Source organism: Schistocerca nitens, chromosome 10, assembly GCF_023898315.1.
Source record: "Schistocerca nitens isolate TAMUIC-IGC-003100 chromosome 10, iqSchNite1.1, whole genome shotgun sequence".
Classification (NCBI taxonomy): domain Eukaryota; kingdom Metazoa; phylum Arthropoda; class Insecta; order Orthoptera; family Acrididae; genus Schistocerca; species Schistocerca nitens.
Window position 1 is genome coordinate 141,505,701 of NC_064623.1, and position 19,452 is coordinate 141,525,152.

The 19,452-nt window shown below is 45.0% G+C and overlaps 1 protein-coding gene across 3 annotated transcripts in view; it reads left to right on the forward strand.

The window, feature by feature from the left end:
* Positions 1-19,452, forward strand: part of LOC126210279 (uncharacterized) — a 340,068-nt gene that overhangs the window by 295,624 nt on the left and 24,992 nt on the right. For all 3 annotated transcript variants that reach the window (XM_049939475.1, XM_049939477.1, XM_049939476.1), the window contains exon 9: positions 5,428-5,583. In XM_049939475.1, the coding sequence (XP_049795432.1) occupies positions 5,428-5,583 (156 nt within the window). The remainder of the gene's footprint in view (positions 1-5,427; positions 5,584-19,452) is intronic.

A 19,452-nucleotide genomic window follows, 5' to 3' on the forward strand; every position in this document is an offset into this window, starting at 1 on the left:
GTGAGTTGTGGTGGTAGAGTCCTGATTGTCGTCCGACGCCGGATGTTCGTCCGAGTCACACATCCGAAGCAGGCAATCATCGGATGGCGTATGGCGCCGTTTCTTGCGTTTGCGAGGGGACCGTTGTTTCCGGACATGTTGTTCTGTGTCAGAGTGCGGGCGACAATCCTCTGATGCGGTCTCCATTGGTAGGAAGGCAGAGGTCGGGACAATTTCAGTTTCTACTTCCATCTTCTCTTTAGGCTCGTCTTGGAGGCACAATTGATCACCGTCTTGAGGCAAGTCTGCCGATGACGTCGTAGAGGGGGATATGCTGACCGCCACACTGTCATCGACCACTGACTGCAATAAGGTGTTACGATCCTGGGCAGGAACAGCTGTTGCGGTTGCAGCCGCTGCATAAGTGATGGGGAGTGAAGTAGGCGTCGCCGGGGATGGAACTTCACCAACCGGTGTCTGAGTCAGTCGGCGTTGAATGCAGGCCGATCGAACATGTCCTTCCTGGCCACAGCCGGCGCAAGTACGCGGTTGTCCGTCGTACATGACAATGGCTCTGCAGCCGCCAATTACTAAATAGGATGGCACATGCTTCGTCAGTGCAATCTTAATTTGTCGCACTCCATTTAAGACGGGGTACGTTTCAAACGTTTGCCATTTTTCAGCCAAGTGGCTTAGCACGTTGCCGTACGGTTTGAAAGCTGTCACCACAACATCTGGCGGGACTTCGAATGGCAGCTCGAAGACCCTCAGAGTGCGAAGGCCTAATCCAGCGTGGTCGATCGTGACAGTTCCTATGTGACCATCAGAATGCTTGAATTTAAGTCCATGAGCGTGTCGACACACAACATCAGTGCACGCCGTTTCATTGATCATTTTTATGTAGACGACACTTTGTGTTATAGAAAAGTGGATCCCAATGATGTCGTGAGGTGCAATATGAAGTTCTTCCCGGATGAAACGTTCAATGTCAAGTGCTCGAGGTCTTGCATAGTCCGCTTGAAATGAGATCTTAATGGTGGACTTGCGATACGAGTGCGCCATGGCGCTACCGAGACACGGACGCGTGACACTCGCCGCAGCGGAAGGTAAACGTAAACACTCGCGCGCGCGGTGCGCGAAACAGGGGGACACAGGCACGACGACCTTGCCCCACCGCTGCTAACAGCGGACTGAACCCTAGACCACGGGTCTAAGCCACAACAAATGACAAACTATAGGAGTCTACAAAGCAGACACCCTTTGAACAAAAGTACGCTTATTATTCAGTAAATACACTGAAGCACCAAAGAAACTCGTGCAGGCATGCGTATTCTAATACAGAGCTATGTAAACAGACAGAATACGGTGCTGCGGTGGACAACGTCTACATCAGACAACAAGTGTCTAGCGCAGTTGTTAGATCGGTTACTACTGCTACAACGAAGGTCACCAAGATTTAAGTCAGTTTGAATGTGCTGTTATAGTCGGTACCCGAGCGATGGGACACAGCATCTCCGAGGTAGCGATGAAGTTGGGATTTTCCCGTGCCACCATTTCACCAGTGTACCGTGGAAATCAGGAATCCGGTAAAACATCATGTCTCCGACATCGCTGCGGCCGGAAAAAGATCCTGCACGAAAACGACCAAAGGCAACTGGAGAGAATCGTTGAACGTGACAGAAGTGCAATCCTTCCGCAAATTGCTGCAAATTTCAATGCTGGGCCATCAACAAGTTTCAGAGAGCGAACCATAAAAAGAAACGTCATCCATATGGGCTTTTGGAGCCGAAGGCCACTCCTGTACCCTTGATGACTGCACGACGCAAAGCTTTACGCCTCGCCTGAGCCCGTCATCACCGACATTCGACTGTTGATGATTGGAAACATGTTGCCTGGTCCGACGAATCTCGTTGCAAATTGTACTGAGCGGATGGACGTGTAAGGGTATGAAGACAATCTCATGAATCCATGGACCCTGCATGTCAACAGGGAATTGTTGGAGCCTGTGGAGGCTTTGTAAAGGTGTGGGGCGTGTGCAGTTGGAGTGATATGGGACACCTGATACGCCTAAGTACGAATCTGACAGGTGACACATACGTAATCATCCTGTCTGGTCACCTGCCTCCATTCATGTCCGTTGTGTATTCCGACGGACTTGGGCAATTCCAGCAAGACAATGCGAACTCCACACGTTCATAATTGTTACAGAGTGACTCAAGGAACACTCTTCTGAGTTTGAACACTTCCGCTGGCCACCGAACTCCCCAGACATGAACATTATTGAGCATATGTGGGATGCCTTGCAACGTGCTGTTCAGAAGAGACAGCCCTGCAGGATTCACGGTGTCAATTCCCTTCAGCACTACTTCAGACTTTAGTCGAGTCCATGCTACGTCGTGTTGCGGCACTTCTGCGTGTTCGCCGTGGCCCAACACGATATTAGGCAGGTGTACAAGCTTCTTTGGCTCTTCAGTGTAGTATAGCCGAACCTGGAAACACTCCTATCGTGTCACCGGTAACAGCAGAAGTGATATACCGCTACAGGAAGTCCTGTTTTCACAATATTTTATTTTGAGAAGAATGAAAGTGTCACAGATAATGTCTTTTCAACTCCTCGCTTGCAATGTCTCTCCACTGCCTTTAGTATTAACTCTTTGGCTTTTAATATATTACATGTCTTATGGAATATTTATCCTTACATATGTAAGTAGGCTGTTTAGGTTTTTTATTGGTAACGCCACCTCTGTATGAAAATCACTGACTGTGCTGTGTGCAGTCTGTGGCTGCTTTGCATTGTTGTAATACTCGCCATTGTAGTGTTAGGCAGCTGGCTGTGAACAGCGCGTAGCGTTGCGCAGTTGGAGGTGAGCCGCCAGCAGTGGTGGATGTGGGGAGAGAGATGGCGGAGTTTTGAAATTTGTCATGAACTGCTATATATATTATGACTATTGAGATTTGTAACGCAAATTCTTGACCTGTGAAATATTTTTATACGAGACTGCCACCGTAGCGGAAACTGTTGTCGTAAATATTTCGGTAAGAAAGGTAAGTGACCTTGGCGTAATGCATCTTGAGCGGCCACCTGTGCCAACCACCTGGAGAAACAGCCGTTAGGTGAAAAAAAAGAGGCCATTAACCTCGCTATTGACATTCCTTTGTAGAAAGCATCGCAAATACGACACGCTCATTACTTGGAAACATATGATTACTCGTATTTTGTGCTACTTACTGAAATGCTTATGAATTGATGGGAAATATTCGTACAACTGCACACGTGATTAGGACAAAAGGGGACGTTTCACATAGTAATTGGTTCATCTTCAGAATTTACCAAAAAAGTTAATAATTAACACTCTTGTCGTAAGATGTGTTACACGCCCGGGAGTACGAATGGGCAAGGGGGGGGGGGGGGGGGTACCTTACACTCTCGTTTCGTGACCGTGCGCCCTGTCCACACCACGTACCTGGTAATCCCGCTGCGGTCGTACTGTTCTGCTCCACACTGCTGTTGGCTTGCCTGAAATTATCTATCGAAGAAATGCAAGCGGCTTTAGGGGCGCCACTCAACGTTTAAACACAACACTGTCCTATGTCTGGTATGAACATCTATATTCTGAGACGATATGGAAACCACAGGTTGCACTGTTTACACTCTAAATCGTAAATGTCATCCCAATTAACAATCTTGATGATTAACTGTCCAAAATATAATTCAGACGAGCGTACGCATAACCGACACGACGCGGGTGACTGTTGATGATACGGAAGCCGAATAATCGAACGAAAGTTCTTACGCTCGTCACACATAGAGATACCTGGTAATAGTCCTCCTTGTCACTAGTAATGATATAACACTGTTCGTAAAGTTAATTTTTCAGTTCTCAATTCTCACTTGTACGAGCGTGCGCGTAACCGTCGTGGCGCGGCTGATTGTTGATAATGCGGAACGCAATGATCGAACACACGTTCTCACGCTCGCTACAAATCACTGGCACTTGATTGCACTCTTTTATGGTAAATAGTATTACTGATTCACATTTGTTCATTCTTGGAGACCGAACACGCAACGAGAGGACACATAAATACATTATTAACACCACTGCTCATTTTCAATTACTTCCTGACGCACTTTCCTCTGAACCATTTCCATATGTCATCACTTTACTGTAATAGCACTTGTAGCAACACTTCAACCTGAATACTATCAATGCTTCTACATGCAGAGCTACACACTAAACAACAGTTTTGTGTCCCGTGCTCGACTCACTACAGACGCGGCTGCCCGCAAAGATACTCCACAACTAAGCCAGCGATATGACAATATGCTTACAGATGTGTGTAAGGAGAAAATGAAGTACCGCTTACGCTACCCCAATGCTGTTTTCATTCAATACTTCATGCTAATAATTTATTTATCTAGCTTTACGGAGGGCGCTAGCAGCAGCATGTGTGTTCGGAACGTTAAAATCTGTTTATCATGAATATTAACGTTAATTTACATCCATCCAGGCGAAAAATTTTGATAAATAGGCTGTGTCCTAAAAGGTACTGTTTCACCCACTTTCTGAACACCTGAGGACGTCCAACGTCCTGCCTGATGTCTATCAGTAATATGTTGAATACATTCATAGCAGACTATAGAACTTAAATTTTTAGCTTAGGGGTGCATATTCTACATGGAAAGTACGTTTATTCCTGGTACTGTAATTATGAATTTCACAGTTTATTCAACATTTATAATTACTACGATAATTCCATCCTGCAGTGCTGAGCGAAGGAATGAGAGGAAGAAAAGTAGGGTAGCAATACCGTTTGCAGATCAACACAGTGATAACAAATTTCTACTTCCATAGCCGGAATGAAGCTTTTTGATTGAGTTAATATAAAAGTTTTCTGAGTATAGTGCCACGGAGTTTCAATAATGTGTTCATAATCTCTGATTCGGTACCTGTAAGTCATTTTTATTATTTTGCAATGGAATAATATTACTTCTCTTTGTAATATTATGAATTAGAATGTTTGCTGCGAATCAGTTTTAAAGATTGTTCCATTATTCTCCTTACTGTGTCTAGCCTGGATGTGTGTGGGTCCTTCTGCCAGTGCACTTCTGTCAATCATCACAGTTTGTGAAGAACTGCCAAATATCTTTGGTAAGATATACATGTAGGTAAAGAATAGGAGTTGAACTTCCTCCTTCCCCATGAAAGAACTGGGAAATATTATTATTTATAAGTGTTTATTCAAGCACAACTCATTTTTGCAAAGTCATTAACCATGTATGGATAATGGACAGAGAGAAAAGTCGATTAAAAAGAAAATCAACTCACACGTGTAATTGCAAGAATAGTTTTTGAATGATAAATGTATTGTGCGTGACGATTTTACCTTTTGCATTACATTGCTCCACTTGCTATCATTTATTATCCGCTGGACGCACGTATGTTTCAGGTGATGCTGGGATACTACAACAACGCAAAAGCGACTGCAGAGACCCTCAGTGCCGACGGTTGGTTACGAACCGGGGACATCGGTTACTACGACGCAGACTGCGACTTTTACATTGTTGACAGGATAAAGGAGCTGATCAAGGTCAAGGGTTTCCAGGTATTATAATAATCATTATACCTTGTCTACTGTCTCAGTTAATTCTCTCACCTGTTACTCGTAAATCGATATCTACTCCACATCCCTTCCTCGGTGTATCCAAGATAAAAGCGGCCAAACCGTACCATCACGTCCAGGTTCGCCTGATCTTGCGGTCACGCTTGATTGTCAGAGTTTCCGTTGTAGCTTGAAAGTGCTGTGAGCGTCTCTTCGACGTTGCTTAAGTGAAGTAAGCCGTATCTGTGAAAGAAAAGCTGTGTGTAGCTCGAGCTTACTTTCGCAATGGTTAATTGAAGAAGACTCGTGAAACTTTTCATGAACAGTTCCTGAAATACTGTATTGAAATGTTCAGACGAGTGATGTTCTGTCTAGTTGTGATTCAAATCGAGCTCTGTAAGTGTTTACAGCCATTTCGCAGCAAATTACTGCTCGCCCCTAAAAAATCTGTCAGATGGCTTACGCAACAGTTAGGTGTTAAACGTACACTCCGCGCCAGATATCTGAAAGCTACGCGAGCGTTACAGTGTTAACTCCTGGGTGGCCACTGCGCAAGCGCAGAGGTACTGTTCGGCACTAATACGTATTGCTGCCTTCCATTTGCCACGTGCTCCGTCATGTGTTTTACCAAGTTTGTATTACAAGTGCGCAGTGACTTCAGACTCATATTATGTCGCCTATTAGTACTCCAAAACTGAAAGGCAGGAAACTGAATACTCAGTCACGGGAGATTGTACATTACGTTTTAACGTTTGTGGAAGGTGTGTCCACTGAGATCGACAGACAGCCCAAGTGGCCACTGGCGTTTCACAGACGATTATATAGAAAATTGAAACGGAAATCAGGCTTCGGTATCTAGTGGAGGAAGGAAATTTGTAACTCTAAATGCAAAACAGCCATAGACACTGATATATTTATGGAATATAGACATTCTAAGAACTTGAATACAACGTATTAATCTTCCCCAATAATATTTACACTTCCTTATGAACCGGCTTTCGGCTTCTTAGGCTGTCGTCAGATAACTTAATGCTGAACAGGTAGTCCACTTAACTTCAGCGAGAATTCATAGCTGTAAAAATGTCAGATATCTTTGTACACCATTCTTTGTAGAGCTATGAATTATCGCTTAATGTTGAACAGATAGTCCACACAACTTCAGCGAGAATTCATAGCTGTAAAAATGTCAGATATCTTTGTACACCATTCTTTGTACAGCTATGAATTATCGCTTAATGTTGAACAGATAGTCCACACAACTTCAGCGAGAATTCATAGCTGTAAAAATGTCAGATATCTTTGTACACCATTCTTTGTACAGCTATGAATTGTCGCTGAAGCTGTGTGGACTATCTGTTCAACATTAAGTTATCTGACGATGGCCTAAGAAGCCGAAAGCCGATTCATAATGAACTAATAAATATTATTGTGGAACGTTAGTAGGTTGTTCAAAATGGTTCAAATGGCTCTGAGCACTATGGGACTCAAAATCTGAGGTCATCAGTCGCCCTAGACTTAGAACTACTTAAACCTAAGGACATCACACACATCCGTGCCCGAGGCAGGATTCGAACCTGCGACCGTAGCGGCAGCGAGATTCCGGCTGGAGCGCTTAGAACCGCTCGGCTACCGCGGCCGGCTTAATACGTTCTATTCAAGTTATTAATATTGATATATTTGTTGAGGCCATTGTTAGATAAAGTGCATACAATTTTTATTTGACCGAAAAACGGGTGCTTACAGTGAAAAGAAAGAAACAGAAGTCGAAAGAAGCTGTATATTTTGAAAGTAGCAGCACTAGTGTAGTTTGGTTTTCGGCTAAAAAAAATCAAGCAGGATCATACCGTTAGAGAGAAATGACATGCGAGAAAAAAGAAGTGCGTATTTGAAGCAATTAAAAAAATGGTTCAAATGGCTCTGAGCACTATGGGACTGAACATCTGAGGTCATCAGTCCTCTAGAACTCAGAACTACTTAAACCTAACTAACCTAAGGACATCACACACGTCCATGCCCGAGGCAGGATTCGAACCTGCGACCGTAACGGTCGCGCTGTTCCAGACTGTAGCGCCTAGAACCGCTCGTTTACACAGGCCGGCAAGCAATTAAAAAATTAGGGCGGAAAACAGAGACATTGTTTACGTTGATGAAACTTTCATTTTGTCATCACATGTAAACGGGAAATCATGGGACGGTAATACAAGTCACTGTCTCCTCAAGCCATTATCAAAGGACAACGCTTAATAATAACTCGTGCGGATGGTGCAAATGGCCTTATTGCTAATGCGTTTGTCATTTGGAAGTCAAATCAAGCTATCGGAGACTACCCCGCCACATGAACCAACAAAATTGTGAAAAGTGGTTGACAGAAAAGGTGATTCCCAATTTAAAATCTAACTCTGTATTAATCTTCGACAATGTTGCTTATCACAACGTTAAATATAAACAAAGCTCCAACGTCTAACTGAATTAATGATGATGTCAGTAAGTGGATGACAAAGGAACGTATCCCATTCTTGGATGACATGCTGAAACCTGTTCTGTTCGGGCCTGTTCGAAGAACCAAGCCAAGGAACATCGAGTATTCCTTCGATAAGATTCTAGAAACTACTGGTCACATTGCTTTACGCCTTTCTCCTTACCACCCGAAATTAAACCCAGTAGCGAATATTTGCTCTATTGTGAAAGGTCAGGTAGCTTCTAAGAATGTTTTCTGCCACGTAACATACAGGGTGAGTCAAGAGGAGAGGTACATGCTTTGACTGGCGATACTACTGGTGATTCTGAACAAAAAACTTGTAATTAAAATATGCCTTTTCCTAACCGTCTCCGGGTAAACCAATGAAGACAGCTAGGAATGGGAAAGGTGCAGGTGACGGTAAATTAAGATACTGTTATGTTATGGTTTGTTTAATTGTGTACGTTTCCTCACAGAAGAAGTTCAAAGAGTCTACCGTCAGCTTTGAAGTGTTGGCAGAAGAGCCAACACCGTGTTGCTAGAGGAGGCCGAAATGCACGCGTTTAATTACACGCAGACTGGCGTGAGGTCTGGAACAGGACAATGTCTTGAGAATTGCAAATAAAGTACGTAGATGATGTAATACTTTAATCCATAATTGGTGTACATCTCTCTTGACTGTACATGCTTCAAGATAAATATCAATTGAATACGGCGCCTTGCTAGGTCGTAGCAAATGACGTAGCTGAAGGCTATGCTAACTATCGTCTCGGCAAATGAGAGCGTATTTGTCAGTGAACCACTGCTATGAACGTCGGCTGTACAACTGGGGCGAGTGCTAGAAGTTTCTCTAGACCTGCCGTGTGGTGGCGCTCGGTCTGCGATCACTGACAGTGGCGACACGCGGGTCCGACGTACGAGGTGCGGCTAGAAAAAAACCGGACTGATACTGGAAAAAACATTTATTTACAATTATTTACAATTTCATGTTATCTCCTTCAATGTACTCTCCTCCTCGGTCTCTACACCGCTCCATACGAATTTTCCACTGTTCGTAGAAATGCTGCAGATCATTTTCGGTAAGTCCATACATTACTTCCGTCGCTTTTTCTTTTACTGCTTCAACAGTGTCAAATCTAGTTCCTTTCAAAGCTGACTTGACTTTAGGGAAAAGAAAAAAGTCACAGGGGGCCAAATCAGGTGAGTAGGGTGGATGATCTAAGATGGGAATCTTGTGTTTTGCGAAAAACGTCTTCACTGACAACGCACTGTGAGCTGGGGCATTGTCTTGGTGAAGGATCCATGACTTTTTTCTCCACAAATCGTTCCGTTTTCTCCGTACTCGCTCACGTAGGGTAGCCAGGACGCTAATGTAGTAATGCTGATTCACTGTTTGTCCCTCTGGTACCCAATCAATGTGCACAATCCCTTGGATGTCAAAAAAAAATTGCCTTGAATTTCGATTTTGACATTCGTGCCTTTTTTTTTGTCGTGGAGAACCAGGAGTTTTCCAATGCATCGATTGGCGTTTAGTTTCGGGATCGTAAGTAAAAAACCACGATTCATCGCAAGTAATAACATTTTGTAAGAAGATGGGATCACTTTCAATGTTTTCCAGGATGTCAGAACAAATCATTCTTCGGCGTTCCTTCTGTTCAATTGTGAGACACTTTGGAACCATTTTTGAACACACTTTGTTCACGTTGAAACTTTCATGAAGAATCTGCCTAACACTTTCCTTGTCAACTCCTGTTAACTCAGACACTGCTCTGATTGTTAAACGGCGATCTTGTCGAACAAGTTTACCGATTTTTTCAATGTTTGCATCAGTTTTTGCTGACAATGGTCTGCCAGTGCGAGTGTCATCACTGGTGTCTTCGCGGCCATCTTTAAATCGTTTAGACCACTCAAACACTTGTGTTCGCGATAAACAATCATCGCCGTACACTTGTTGTAAGATTACAAACGTTTCACTTGCAGATTTTCCTAGTTTGAAACAAAATTTGATGTTAACACGCTGTTCTTTCTGTACACTCAACATTTTCCGACGCACAGACAAAACGTCAACTACTTAAAACAGACGCCACGGGCAGACTGAGTGCAGGAGGCAGATGAAACTCGAGCAGTAGGCGGAGCGAGAGTCACGTGACAGGCCACGCGACTTTCAGCCTTATTGCATTCGTTTTATTGTTTCACCAGTACTATTCCGGTTTTTTTCTAGCCACACCTCGTATACTAATGGACCGCGGCCGATTTAAAGGCTACCACCTAGCAAGTGGTGTCTGGCGGTGACACCACAAGCTTCAATGCATGTTGCTGCCCTTGTAGACAGCATGTAAAATACGAGCCAGAAGTTCCTCTCTTGTGTCCACTCTGCCTTTGTAGACGTCGCTCTTTAGCCACACCCACAAACAGTAATCCAATGGGGTAAGATCGGGTGACCTCGGCGTCCAAGCAATGACTGCACGGCGACCGATCCAACGACCAGGATATGTAGTGTCGAGATACTGTGTCACTGGCCGTACGGAATGTGTAGGAGCTCCGTCATGGTGAACCCGTGTTGCCAAAGGGACTTCCTCCACATATTCTGGCAACACATTTGAAAGAAACTCAAGATACCGTGTACCAGTAAGACAACCTAAAAGAACTGGACCGATGAGTTGGTCATCAATGATACCGCACCACACGTGGACTCAGAAACGTCATTGAAAATTCGTTTCCACAGTAGCGTGCACCCATCTATCTCTTGGTCTTCCTCTGGGCCTCTTCCCCTCCAGTTGCAGATCAAACATCCTCTTTGGAATTCTTCCCTCATCCATTCTCTTCATACCACTGCAGTCTTGATTTTTCTATCCTGTCCTGTACTGGTTCCTCCTTTAGTCTTTCCCTCACATACACATTTCGCATTCTGTCTCGTCTTGTTACACTCAACCTGCTCCTCTGGAACTTCATTTCACTAGCCTGTATTCTACTTTTGTCGCTTTTGTGCATTACCCATGTCTCACTTCCGTATGCCAATATGGGGACTAAGTAGGTTCGGTATATAATTCCCTTGGATTTCTGTGGCACCTCCTTGCTCCAAATAAGCCCCCTAATGCATTTGTAGAACTGCCCTGCTTTTTTGCACCTTTCATTTATTTCCATTGCGTTTCCCCCCTTACTTTCAATCATGCTTCCCAGGTACTTGAAGTTCTCTACCACTTGTAGTTTTTCCCCTCCACAAGTTATATCCACATTTGGCCTATTCTTCTTCCTTGTTGTGAAGGGAGTGAAGGATTGTGTGACGAGAAGAGGAGAGAACTGGACGAAGGTGGAAGAGGGGGAATGGTGGAAAGACAGAACACGATGGAGAGGCTTGTGTTCCCGACAGACCCAGCCAGTGGCTGGAAACTGTCCAAGATGATGATGATGATGATGAGTGCCGTGCACATTTTCATTTGCCCATACATGAGAGTTGCGCGTGTTGTTGATTCCGTTGCGGGTAAATGTTGACTCAATAGAATACATGGAATTAATCACTCATAGGCAATCATCCATTGACAGAATTCTTGCCGGGCGGCAGCATCTCCTTCGTGCAGATGTTGTTGTGCACTCTGCCCATGAAAGGGATACACTGTGCGTATCACTCGTGTTTGTGGAATACCAAGTTGGGCAGCAATTCTTCTGGAGCTAGTAGTAGGGTTGCGTTGCACTGTTTGAAGAATATTGTCAACTTCATTAAGAGTTTGTTGTACGGGACGTTCAGAGACAACATTTACGCTGGGAAGCGTACCACGCTCACGGAATCCGTGAAACACCATGCTAAACACCATGCTATCTGGCACTCTGCGATTCGGAAGTCGTTGTTGGTGTTCTCGCACAGCAGCTCTGGAATTCCCATTGGACAAACCATAGATAAACAGCTTGTCAGCATACTCTGCATGTGTGCAGATCCGTGGCATTTTCACTGCATTCGTTGCTAACGTAACAACACTGTAGTACCATGCACTACGACAAGCACTGCAGAGACCTGAGGTAAGCAAATGCACCATGCACAAGTGAACTGCGTACTGACACGGTTAGTAAGGACGACGCTACACGTTTCCCGTTCCTACTTGTTTACATTGGTTTACCCGGAAACGGTTAAGAAAAGGGCATATGTTTATTTTGGAGTTTTTGTTCAGAAATGGCTCTGAGCACTATGGGTCTTAACATCTGAGGTCATCAGTTTCCTAGAACTTAGAACTACTTAAATCTAACCAACCTAAGGACATCACTCACATCCATGCCCGAGGCAGGATTCGAACCTGTGACCTTAGCGGTCGTGCGGTTCCAGACTGAAGCGTCCAGAACCGCGCGGCCACACCGGCCGGCTTTTGTTCAGAATCACCACAAGTATCACCCCTCAAGGCATGTACCTTTCCTACTGACTAACCCTGTATGTGAAACATTTGTCGGAGGAGAAATATAATTTAACGGCTAAATAAAATTGGATTTCATTGTGCGAACACGTTAAAAAAATTGATCGAGAATACAAGCAGCAAGAAATCTCTTTCGACGACGAAATACATAGGTAGCGCAGACAGTGATTACGGTGATTGTCACTCTGAATGTGACGGAGAACTTGAAGGAGTAACCGCGCTACCTCGTAGTGATTCAAGGTGAGTACTCCTAGTCAGTGTTTGGTGTTGGTCAGTGTGCATACAGAGCGAGGTGGCGCAGTGGTTAGCACACTGGACTGGCATTCGGGAGGACGACGGTTCAATCCCGTCTCCAGCCATCCTGATTTAGGTTTTCCGTGATTTCCCTAAATCGTTTCAGGCAAATGCCGGGATGGTTCCTTTGAAAGGGCACGGACGATTTCCTTCCCAATCCTTCCCTAACCCGAGCTTGCGCTCCGTCTCTAATGACCTCGTTGTCGACGGGACGTTAAACACTAACCACCACCACCATCAGTGTGCATACGCTTGTCCCGAGCTGCGCAGCTGATCTATTCTTGACGTCACCCATGCTAGTCATTCTGCACTCGGTTCCTGTGGTGTGCGTACTGTAAGACCTTCAGTACACACACCATCAGATTATTTGACTTGTCGCTCTAACGAAGTAGGCGAGTGTCAGCAATATGTCTCGTGGTCTTATCGTGGCGTGTTTATCTTCTGCCGTTAGGTCAGACGATAGAAATGACACTTGCACACTTAGAGTAGCAGATTTACGGTGACCAACTTTAAACAAAACTTGATTAATTTTCACACACATTTATTAAAATAATAACAAGCATAAAAATTACTTTACTTGGTTCTGGATGCTATTTACAATTGACAATCTGAAGTGCCTTTGGTATTGGTACATTAACCTTATTCTCACATATATCTCTGATACTTGACAAAAGCGTCTATGCGTTTATCTTCATGGCTATATACAGGAATATGATAATCTTATTAGGCGCAGACTGAAGACTATAGACTGGTACAGACAAATGCAGACTCGTACAGACTAATGCAGACTGACTAATCGGAGGTCTGTACACTCGTTATAATACCTCGAGCGTTCAGGTATCACTGCGCGAGTGTGATCCATGAGGAGAATAGGTTGTAGGTTAGCAACAATCTCATTGGCTGCGTTACATATTAATACGCGGATCGTCGGAAGCAGAATTTGGTCCGTCTCTAAGGCAGCGCCATCTCGTAGTGCGGAGACAGACGAGCGCTGCGCCTGCGCTGTTGTGCTTAGCGGGGCGCGCTCTAGTGGGAAAGTTGTGTACGCGCTGACTACGCGGAACTACGTACACAACAGTTCCTCACCGCGTTTCGTGAACTCGGGCATTACTTCCAGCTGAAAGCAGGACTGGGACTCGACTGACAAAGCGATGTGCTACCACTTCTCTGTCCAGCGTTATCGTTGGGCGCACTTTCTGCCGCTATGTCAAATGAAGCCAGGCAGATTATTTCCGTGCTGACAGCCTGTGGTGCTCAGAAAATCGTAGCAATGACAGAGTTGATACATGTGTTACTGCATATAAGCAATTTTCCAGACTCATTGGATGCGACGTGTCTGTACAATTGTATGCTACCGAGCAAAAATACAGTTAAGCACCAAAACATTACGACCACCTACATACAGCTTGTTGGTCCGCCTCTCGAACGCAATATAACAGCGATATTGCGTGGTGTGGATCCTACAAGACGTTGGTATGTATGTTGAGGCGTGTACGAACAGATGTGTACACTCACGTCACACAGTTTTTGTTAAACTATTTGTTAGTTGTTCGTGGGCGTGGAGTTAGCTACCAATATCGCCCCATATGTGACCCACTGGTCCCCTGTGAGGGGAATATGGCGACCACGATGTTAACGCGAGTTTACTACCATGTTCACCTGACCATTGTAGCAAGATTGTGGCTTCATAAGGTGGGTTGTTATCCTGCTGGAAGATTCCATTGTCTTCCGTAAGACGTAATGCACAAAGGTTGGTTCAAATGGCTCTGAGCACTATGGGACTTAACTTCTGAGGTCATCAGTCCCCTAGAACTTAGAACTACTTAAACCTAACTAACCTAAGGACATCACACACATCGATGCCCGAGGCAGGATTCGAACCTGCGACCGTAGCGATCGCGCGTTTCCAGACTGTAGCGCCTAGAGCCGCTCGGTCACACCGGCCGGCAATGGACAAAGGGATGCAGGTGATCCATAGTAATGTTCACGTAGTACGCAACTGCCACGCTGCCTTCGATTACTGCCACAGGTCCCATGGAACCCCAGATGAATGTCCCCCATAGCGTAATAGGCTCGCCAGACAAAAAATTTGTCACCCCAGTTTTCTTTTGCTTTCGGGCGCAGAAACGACTAAGGTCGTAAGCACTGATGAATCGTTCACAGATGATGCATTGATCGACTTACGTGCCTAACCACATGCGGACGGCCTCTACGTGAGCGTAAGGCATTTGCAATCAATGAGACACATACATTTCAAGTGGACATTGTACGTATACATGGGTAAACGTAAGGACGTGACAGACTGGCAAAAAGTGGCAATTGGTATTGGCTGTTCCCATGGTCATACATGGTGCGAAGATGCTGGATTCGTTGGTGTTTCGCGGCGGAGTATTCAGTGTGTCTACAAGCAGGTGTGTAATACATAAGGCTACGAAACATGACGGCACAATTGTGGTCGGAAAAAGATCCTGACTGAGAGGGACTGGAGATGCATTTCACGGCTTGTGAGTAACACTGGCTTCCAAACACGACAAGAATTGCTGCAGGCAGAGAATGTAAGTCCATCCCCACTTGTTATGTTAGAGCATTGCTTCGGGATGATTATGATCTTTGGTTTGTGGGGCGCTCAACTGTGCGGTCATCAGCGCCCGTATAAAGTCCTGTTTTTTTCACAGTCCAATCTAGCCACTGTCACTGATGATGAAATGATGAGGACAACACAAACACCCAGTCCCCAGGCAGAGAAAATCCACAACCTAGCCTGGAATCGAACCCCGTGATCCAGGAGTAGCAACGCTAGCCACTGGACCACGAGCTGCGGACGCATTGCAACGGGAACTGCTTGTAACGAAAATGAAGAGTCGGTCATCTCCCAAGAAACCATAGCTCACAGAGGCAGATAGAGACGGAAACACCAGAGTTTATCGGGCTGGAAGAATACGTGACTGGTTTTCTGAACGCTCCTCCGTCCTATTACATTTCGACTGGTTTGCAGAATCACTTGCCTTGAACCCCATCAACAATCTGTGCGACTCGTCGGAAGAGCAAGGAAAACGCGGACATCAACATTCTCCCCCCCCCCCAAAAAAAAAAAAAAAAAAAAAATCTGGTGGAACTGTGGGATCAAATCTTCAGCGAGTGGCTTAACCTGAATTCAACGTGATGCATAACCTTTTGGACTCAATTCCTAACTGAATCCAGGCGGTTATCAAGTCCAGAGTCAGAATTACACGGTATTAAATGATGCTTGTAATGATTTTTCTAGAGGTGACTTACTTTCTGTCTGGTGAGCTTACTACCCCAGAAGGGCCGTCGTCCGTGGCGCCGTGAATATTTTGAGCAGCTGTTCAACTCTTTGACGATATGTCTGGACACGACCATCGACGTCGTGTAACAAAATACGTGATTCATCCGACCAGCCGACGCGTATCCGTTGATCCACAAGCCAGTACCGATGATCTCGCGGTATTCGTCCACGAGACTCAGAGGGCCATAGACATGGGTTCCCAGGTAGATGCCGTGTTTCTTGACTTCCGCAAGGCGTTCGATACAGTTCCCCACAGTCGTTTAATGAACAAAGTAAGAGCATATGGACTATCAGACCAATTCTGTGATTGGATTGAAGAGTTCCTAGATAACAGAACGCAGCATGTCATTCTCAATGGAGAGAAGTCTTCCGAAGTAAGAGTGATTTCAGGTGTGCCGTAGGGGAGTGTCGTAGTACCGTTGCTATTCACAATATACATAAATGACCTTGTGGATGACATCTGAAGTTCACTGAGGCTTTTTGCGGATGATGCTGTGGTATATCGAGAAGTTGTAACAATGGAAAATTGTACTGAAATGCAGGAGGTTCTGCAGCGAATTGACGCATGGTGCAGGGAATGCCAATTGAGTCTCAATGTAAACAAGTGTAATGTGCTGCGAATATACAGAAAGAAAGATCCCTTGCCATTTAGCTACAATGTAGCAGGTCAGCAACTGGACGCAGTTAATTCCATAAATTATCTGGGAGTACGCATTAGAAGTGATTTAAAATGGAATGATCATATAAAGTTGATCGTCGGTAAAGCAGATGCCAGACTGAGATTCATTGCAAGAATCCTAAGGAAATGCAATCCGAAAACAAAGTAAGTAGGTTACAGTACGCTTGTTCGCACACTGCTTGAATACTGCTCAGCAGTGTGGGATCCGTACCAGATAGGGTTGATAGAAGAGATAGAGAAGATCCAACGGAGAGCAGCGCGCTTCGTTACAGGATCATTTAGTAATCGCGACAGCGTTACGGAGATGATAGATAAACTCCAGTGGAAGACTCTGCAGGAGAGACGCTCTGTAGCTCGGTACGGGCTTTTGTTAAAGTTTCGAGAACATACCTTCACCGAGGAGTCAAGCAGTATATTGCTCCCTCCTACGTATATCTCGCGAAGAGACCACGAGGATAAAACCAGAGAGATTAGAGCCCACACAGAAGCATACCGACAATCCTTCTTTCCACGAACAGTACGAGACTGGAATAGAAGGGAGAACCGATATACTCAAGGTACCCTCCGCCACACACCGCCATGTGGCTTGCGGAGTATGGATGTAGATGTAGATGTAGATCTCACTGCAGTCGCAACTGACGATGTCGTAGGGTCAACACGGGGACGCGGAGGTGTCCCCTGCAGTGGAGCCTCATCTTCATCAACGTGCGGTGAACAATGTACTCCGAAACATCACCACTGTACTGGTTTCACTATCCTTGAAACAATTTCCATAGAGGCTCACAACAGTAGGACGTGAACAGCTGGGCAGCCAAGCCGTCTCCCAGATGTTCATTCCGAGGTGCTGAGCCATACAATTTGACCTTTTCCGAAGTCGGTTATGTCAGGGTATTTCCCCATTTCTATTAATTATTTATCCCTGGTACATGTAAACATTACAGTAGCGAGATATCTAGTACAGCAGCAAAAAAATGGTTCAAATGGCTCTGAGCACTATGGGACTTAACATCTATGGTAATCAGTCCCCTAGAACTTAGAACTACTTAAACCTAACTAACCTAAGGACAGCACACAACACCCAGGCATCACGAGGCAGAGAAAATCCCTGACCCCTCCGGGAATCGAACCCGGGAACCCGTGCGCGGGAAGCGAGAACGCTACCGCACGACCACGGGCTGCGGAGAGCAGCATAGTAACGACGTATTTAGGGGAATTTATAGAACAACATCGTCACCCGCCAGGGTAGCCGAGAGCGATAATGCTCAGCGAGGGGACTCGGGTAGCCGCGCTGGCCCCGAATCGAATCCGCCCGGCGGGTTAACGACGAGGGCCGGTTTTCCACATCCTGCTAGGTGAATACCGGTCTGTTCCCCACGTTCCTACTCACAGGCATTTACAAACGTTACACTGATTCATGGCTTACACTGGACGTAGACAGCTGGGGTACCCTACTTACATACCAGGGGGTTCGGGGTGGGGCAGGAAGGGCATCCGGCCATCCTCTGCAACTAACACTGCCAGATCCGTAACAACACGTCCGACCCCGCGTTGAAGCGGGACACAGCCCAATGAAAGGAAGAAACAAATGGACGAACATGTCATGTCATATAGAGGAGGCAAGCAGAAAAGGTGCAAATTTGAAGACATGCGCGGAAAAACGGGCTAACCCTCAAACGTAAAACCTTAGAGATAATTGTTGCCATCTGTTGTTGGGTACGGGAACTATCAAAATTGACATTGTTCTCATCCCTAAATGATATTTAGGGGTGAGACAGATGTTAATGTAAACACTTCGAGGTAAGTGAATTTTGATAGTTCCCGTAATCAGCAATAGATGGCAACACTTATCTCTGAGCTTTTACATTTGAGGGTTATCCCGTTTTTCAGCGCATGTCTTCAGTTATAACCATCGCAAATAGGCAATTTCGACTTCCCTTGAACTCAGTAAGAGCATTCCGCCAATCCACAGTAGCATGAGTTGTATAATATGGGGCGAGCGTTTGGGCTCATAGTTTGCAGCTTCATTAGTCAGGAAAGTTCAATGAGGGGTATGAACCATGAATTTACTTTCAAAATCTTTTCTACCGATTCATCAAGAACATTAACACCTTTAATCACACTAGGTGAGCGTGGAAGTAGTTGCCAGGGAGTAACTGATGAAAATGAAATTACCTTTAACAAATGGGAATTTTATTCATAAAAGCCTTTTCAAAAACAGATTTAAAATTTATAAGCAGAAAAGCACCCTCGAAATGTCAAGTTACAATTTTATTTAGAGGCAGGAAGAAGAATATTGACAGTATGAGCCTTCGGGCTGAGAAGCTTGCCGCTCCCTTTCAGCACGGCCGTAGTCACGACCGCTCACAACAACCTCTGAAAGACTACACTGGTGCAAATCTGCAACACATCAGATTACTTTAAACTGAAAATTTTTACAACTCACACAAACACATTAACTATGCACCCCGTGAGAGGGATGGAAATCGTACACACACACACACACACACACACACTAAGAAATTATTTGCCACCGAAAGTGCAATTTGTTTTTAAAAGGACTCTTACGGTGGAAGGGTGGCAACTTTATAAAAATGACTATTTAAATAAAACCCATGAAATTCAGGAACATAAAATGTACAACGTGCTCTACATCACACATATAGCACCTCGCAAGATGATAGGCAAGATAAAAACATATTTCAGGAATTCGGCCTTTACACCTTAATTCTATAAA